Genomic DNA, 6,000 nt, shown 5'->3' with positions numbered 1-6,000 from the left:
ACGGGAGGGGCCTCGGGGGCGGAGGAACCCGTCCCGGCCACGCGGCCGTGGTCCCGGACCCGGCGCTCCAATCCCGGGGCCTTGCCGGGTCTGCGCACCCCCCTCCGGCCGCACACAGTGTGGCTCCCCGTGCTTGTCCCCGAGAGCGCCCCAAGTCCCCCAACCCCGAGGGGCGCCTCGGACACGCCCGCATCCGCCTGGGAGTCTCTGCCGCCTTGACGGGTCGGCGTGTGTGGCCGTTTCCTTGAAAACAGGCGGAAGGAAGTCCGGAACAAATGAGCTCATTTTCGGGCGCGGACGTCGTCAAGTGACAACAGGAAACTCGTTTCGGAGCGGGGGGTGGGGGGGTGGGGGGGGAAGCCCATTGCCACGTGCAGCCCGGCCTCCGCTTCTCAGTCACCTGGGTTTTCGAGGGGCGGGACTGCCCCCTCTGGCTTGGCCGCGCTGGACTTGCCTCGCCCGGGCCCCAAACCCCAGGCACCGCAGCGTCTCGGCCACGTGCTTCCGGCAGGGGGACACGCACAGGATCACCAGCAGCTTCGCGTCGCCACCTTTATGACAGGACGCAGCAGCAGGTGGAAAGGACCCCGAGGAAAGAGGGCGTCTCTACACGACTTGAGGACGCGTGGGGTTGGGGCACCGCCCGCAGGGACGCGGGTCCGACCCCTAGCGGTGGCGGGGCCGAGTCCCTCCTGCTGGGGGCGCGGGCCGCGGGGTCCGGCCTTGCAGGGCGGGGCACCCTCCCCGAGCCCCAGCACCCAGGTCCCCGCAGAAGCTGCCTCGCTTTTCGGACGACGGGCAAGGCTGAGCAGCACTGAAGGAACAGCAAAGACCAGGGGGAACGGGGAGCCGAGGAAAGACCGAGAAATGCTGTGGGAGGGACGACGGTGACCCGGGGAGCCAGGAAGTCCCCCGGGGGGACATGTCCAGGGGGAGCGGGTGTGCCCGGGGCAGGGGACAGGGCGGTAGGACACCGCCCCGGGTCGCGTCCCGGGGGAGTCCCCTTACCGAGAACGTCCTGGAGAAAGTGGGTAAGCTTGCTGTTCCGGTACGGGACGTGGCCTCGACGCTCCGCCAGGGCCCCCAGGACATCCGCGAGGGCCGCCAGGCTCCGGTTGATGAACGAAGTCTCCCTCAGGGCCGATCCTGTCACTCCAGACACACCTGGGCAAGTGCAAAGACCCGGCCACACAGTTAGGATGTGCGACAAAGTCTTTAACAATGTCAAGGAACGAGCCAGGAAGAGTAAAACCTGGACGTCTCAGGGCGCGTGCGCTGCGTGGGGGGCACACCGGCCGGGGAGACCCCCAGTGCACCTCACCAGGAACAGGTGGGCAAGAGCCGCGGAGAACAGCACGGCTTGGGGGTTCTCACGTCTGGGGGCGGTGGTGAGACCGCGCCCACGGCGGGACGGGAGAGAAGACAGCAGAAGGGAACAGTGCCCGGCACCCACGGCCCGCGCGGCCCGCTGGCCCCAGGGAGGTGCCTGCCCTGCGCTCACCCACACACTCGCTGCCTGCCAGGTCCACGAGCTGAAGCTTGGCGTGCACCTGCTCCGCGGGTCGCTGGGCCCCCAGGGCCCCAAGCCAAGCTCTGCCCCCCGGCGCGCTCCGCCTGCTCCCCTCGGGCCGCGGCCTGTTGGCCTGCTGCTCAGCTGCACGGGGGTGATGCGCACCTAGGAGGGGGGGTCCACGAAGCCTCCCTCAGTGGCGCTGTGGAGAGGGACTTCTGCCCAGAGCGCCACCCTCCGGAGAGGAACTCACTCCCCCTGCAGGCGGGCAGGGCCGCGGCGGGGAGGGGCTTCCAGAGGGAGGCCACCGCTGCGGAAGCTGAGGCTCGCGCCCACCTCGTCCCACGAACAGAGTGGCATTGTTGGAAATGTTCGGTCACGACAGTGACTAAAACCCAGTCCGAAAAGCCTGTGAGCCCCACCGTTTGTCTCCGAATCCTCCTGAGAAATCCCGACAGACCCGTGCCTCCCTCTGGGGTGTGTGTCCGTCTCATCGCATGCTATTCCCAAGACGGCTTCTTCAAGAGAGTTTTTAAAAACCTAAGTAGTGTATGCTCACCGTGGAAAACATTAAAAATACACAGAATGGGGCAAGAACGAACACAAAAGCCACCCTGGTCTCCGCTGCGTTTCCACGTGTGGAGACCGACCGTGGGCTCCCGGACAGATGTCCCCTCCCTGCGGGCAAGCCCCTCCTGGGACCAGTCAGGCCGAGCTCGGGGGCACAGGGCGGTCACGGGCAGGAGCGGGCCGCCCACACCGGCCTGCAGGCAGAGTGAGCGTTGACCCGCTGGCACCGGGCGTCGGTGTCACCGCCGTGTGAAGTTGGGCCCTGCCCCAGCCGTCCTCCGCGGGTGAGCTCTGGCTCCGTGAGCTGGCAGAAGTCGGGCTCCTCGGGCTCCGTCCTTCCCAGCCTCGGGGCCTGATGGCCGGGCAGCGCCCCGGTGCTGGGAGGGTCACGTGGGCGGCCGTGTGCGCGGCCCTGGTCCTTGTCCTCACCGAGACACAGACCCTGGCAACTCAGGTTTGCGACCTTCTAAGCCCACATCGCATCTGCGATCTCACAGGTGACGTGTGCACCGCGTGCCCAGATGCAAACACGCCCGCTCCTGGTTAACGAAGACCCCCCCCCCCCACCCCCCATCCCCTTTCCCCCCAGCCTGGTTCCAGAGCCTGCACATGTGTTCACCACTCCCAGCCGGGGCCCGTGCGATGATGCCTCAGAGCCTGCAGGTGCACGGGCGCCTTTCCTTTTACGTGGATTTCATTCCGTGCCCTGACCAGGCGTGCGGGGCCACTTACCGGGGCTGCCACGGGCGGGGGCTGTGGTCAGAGTCGCCGTTATTATCAGGTGGGATCTGGAAGAATTGGCGTGCACTGAGGTGGCCAGCTCCGCCCTGAGCTGCAGGCTCCCAGCAGCGAGCGCCATGAACTCCGCGGCACTGTGGACGGGCCTGGCAGAGCGGGGGGAGGGGGGGTGATGGGGAGCTGGCCCCCGGCAACGCGAGGGACGCCCTCCACCCTCGGCCCACGTAAACCAAGTGTGCCCACTGTGAGAGCGGTCTGGAGCACAGCTTAGACAAAATAAGGCGTAGCAAATCAGACGTTCTCCTTTTCTGATGCCCGGCTGACTTATTGCGAATTGCTTTCCTCTGAAATATTCAACCGTCTGGGGGTGCCAAGTGGAGGTTCTCAACCTTTTGAACATCAAGCATTCCTTTATTTATTACGCCCCCACGGACTCCAGGAAGAGTCTGTTTCCCTGTTCTAGTTAGTGACTAACACCTAAGCAGAGGTTCCCATCAGCAGGAGCGATTTTGTTCAGTCTATCAGACAAAAGCCGAAAGTTCTGCTTACTTTGTGCAAATTTGTGGCTAAAGGCATCATTTCCTGTAGGTTTTTTCAGACACTGGAAACAGCTGCAGACCCTTCACTTACTAACTCTGGGACCCCAGGCTCGCTGCCCTAACCCTCATCACCAAGGGGACCCAGCCTCCTCCCACCCCCCAGACGTGGATTCAGGAGCATATTTAATCAACACAAGGGGACGTCCTTTCTTACCAGGTGATTAATTATTGGTGCATGCAAGTGGAATGAGGGCGTCTGTACTTGACCGAGGGACGGTGGGCAAGACCATTTCTCCGAGCTCGCTCCCTCTCCGGGAATAGAACGTGTTGTATCAAATTTTCATCAAGATATTTTAAAAGGTTAACGGACTTGTCTGTTTTAATTGTCACTTAAAAAAGATAATTTCTAAGGCGAATTGAAAAATGCGGAACACACCCTAAGCACAAAAGCGCCGTGTGGTCCCCAGGATGAAGGGCCCGTCAGGGAGGCGTGGCCAGCTCTGCTTGGGGTCCCTTGAGGGGCAGCAGCTGAAGGGCCACGCGGAATACTCACTCTCGGGTCAGCAGACCGACCTCCTGCTTTGCCTCCTGGGCGGTCAGCACCTCACGCTTGGGCCCGGACGCTGCTGTGCGACCGTCTTTGGCCAGAAGGTCAAAAATGTCGTTATTATGAACTTCCACTATGGACACGTCAACCTTCAGGCTCCTTGACGGGTTTTCTGAGATAAGCCTGGGGATGGGGGGACACAAGGGACTTGGGTAACCCCTTGGAGAAAGCTGTGGAAGAATGGCTTTCAGAAGGAGGTGACAACACTCGGCATTAGGGCAGCATCTTACTAACAGCACAAGCACGCAGGAAGACTGGAATGTTCCCTTTACATTGTAGGCTAAGTACCGGCCTTGGGAACAGCGATTTTATCTGAGTTGTATCTAAATCAACGATTCTGGCCCTCGGTAGGTACCCTTAGGATCCCAAGCCCACGAGGAGAAGAGGCACAGAGAACTCGTGGCCTCCACTTGGAAAGCCCCCCTGCCCCCGAGTCTCATCCCCGCACGGGAGCCCAGAGGATTTCCAGCACTGTTCTGGAACCCGGGCTCGCCTCGTCCACACGCCTGGAGACAGACCCACAACCCCACCCAGGGGGAGAGTGGCCGCCCGCACAGCCCCTCACCACTCAGGCCTCCCCGTGTCTTGTGGGGGTCACGGCTTCCCCGACACGCACACGGTTGAGGCCCATTTCACTCTGGCTAGGATGCCTTCCTGTCCATAAGGGAGTCCTGGCCCCGGGCTAGAGCCCGTGTGGGCGGCCTGGCACTTCGGGAAAACGCAGTCTGGGTGTGTCTAATCCAGGCACTGCCGGCTCAGGGGTTTCCTTAGGAGCCACGAGGGAGCCAAGAATAAAATGAGCAATTATTGTCTCCCGGTGACACGGTCACGAAAATGAAAAAAGGTAAAATGAGAGAAAAATAAATCCTCCCGGGAAGAGAATTCCTGGCACAGACCTCGGATTGGGATTACTCTTGGTGCTGGGGTCTCCCCGGGGCACTCGAGCAGAGTGACCCTCCAGCCGGAGACACCGCTGGGTGGGGGCCGCGCGCCCCCTCCTCACGCCAGAAAATCACAAATGTGACCTCGGCGTGGTTCCCTGCCCCGGGTGACAGGCCGTGTCTCTGTCACAAAACCCGGATTAGAGGTCTCTCATCCACACAATACAGGGAGGGAGAGCTCAAGTGAAGATCTTCTTCCGGGAAATTAGGTCCTCGATTGATTCTTTTGTCCCTCAGTTCGCTGGCTTCTGCCAACAGTGCTGAAAGGCGGTTCGGTCTTGGCCTCGAAGAAGCCGCTGTGTGGCCGGCAAGTACGCGTGTTCCAGTTACAGCACAGTGTGATGCGTCTTACACACAGGTGTGCGAGGTTCCAAAGGGGGGCACTGAGGCAGGGCGGGCGTCCCCTCCCCTCCCCTCCTCCCTCCGCACGTGGTGCTGGATCATCACCGTCCGGCTGCTTTCACTCTGGACTTTCTGAGGGTGGAAAGTCACCACGCTCACCCTGTGAATCCCTCGTGCCCTCGGCTTGGCGGCCAGAAAACCCTCCCGACGTCTGCCGATCGGCTGAGATCACCCGGGAAGGACGCGGTGGGAGCCCCGGGCTCAGGAGGGCCCGAGAGGGTCCCCGGGTGGCCGTCATCCTGTTTACAATGGCAGGGCCGCCCTTGGTAACCTCGGCCGTCCGAGACCAAGATTCTTTAGGGTGAAAGGTTCATGAAAACATCCTCCAAGATCAACGCCCGGGGTCCGAAGGCTCCAGTGAGGGGCACAGAGGCTGGACCGGCCGCTGCCCCAGGGCCCCTTCCCCGGGGCATCCGCCGCGGGTCCTCTCCCTGACTCCCGGGTCCCTGCCGTGTCCCTCCTTCCACGTGACAGCTGGGAGAGCCACGGGCCGCTGCCCGGGGAGGCTTCCCTGGGGGAGAAGCCGTCGGCTCTCGGGCCAGCCCCGGCCTGGCTCCGCTGAGGACACCCATGACACCCGCTGGGGTTCTAGCCCCTTGAAATTCAGTGTCCCCACATGGAGGTCTCTGTGACCTGCGGTGGGCAGGCTGAGCCGCTGTCCACAAGCCCCCCACCCACCCTGGGGACTGATGT

At 62.6% G+C, this 6,000-nt stretch overlaps 1 protein-coding gene across 1 annotated transcript in view; it reads right to left on the bottom strand.

Annotated features, from left to right (window-relative positions):
• Nucleotides 1-396: 396 nt before the first annotated feature.
• The window catches only part of KIF25 (kinesin family member 25), a 45,325-nt gene continuing 39,721 nt past the window's right edge, over nt 397-6,000 (bottom strand). The window contains exons 11-15 of the mRNA XM_047859990.1: nt 3,911-4,087; nt 2,813-2,964; nt 1,502-1,675; nt 1,009-1,164; nt 397-551 (exon numbers count right to left, since the gene is read on the bottom strand). Coding sequence (XP_047715946.1) covers nt 397-551; nt 1,009-1,164; nt 1,502-1,675; nt 2,813-2,964; nt 3,911-4,087 — 814 coding nt within the window. The remainder of the gene's footprint in view (nt 552-1,008; nt 1,165-1,501; nt 1,676-2,812; nt 2,965-3,910; nt 4,088-6,000) is intronic.

This window comes from Prionailurus viverrinus, chromosome B2 (genome assembly GCF_022837055.1).
Source record: "Prionailurus viverrinus isolate Anna chromosome B2, UM_Priviv_1.0, whole genome shotgun sequence".
Taxonomy (NCBI): domain Eukaryota; kingdom Metazoa; phylum Chordata; class Mammalia; order Carnivora; family Felidae; genus Prionailurus; species Prionailurus viverrinus.
This window is presented reverse-complemented; position numbering and strand designations above follow the sequence as displayed.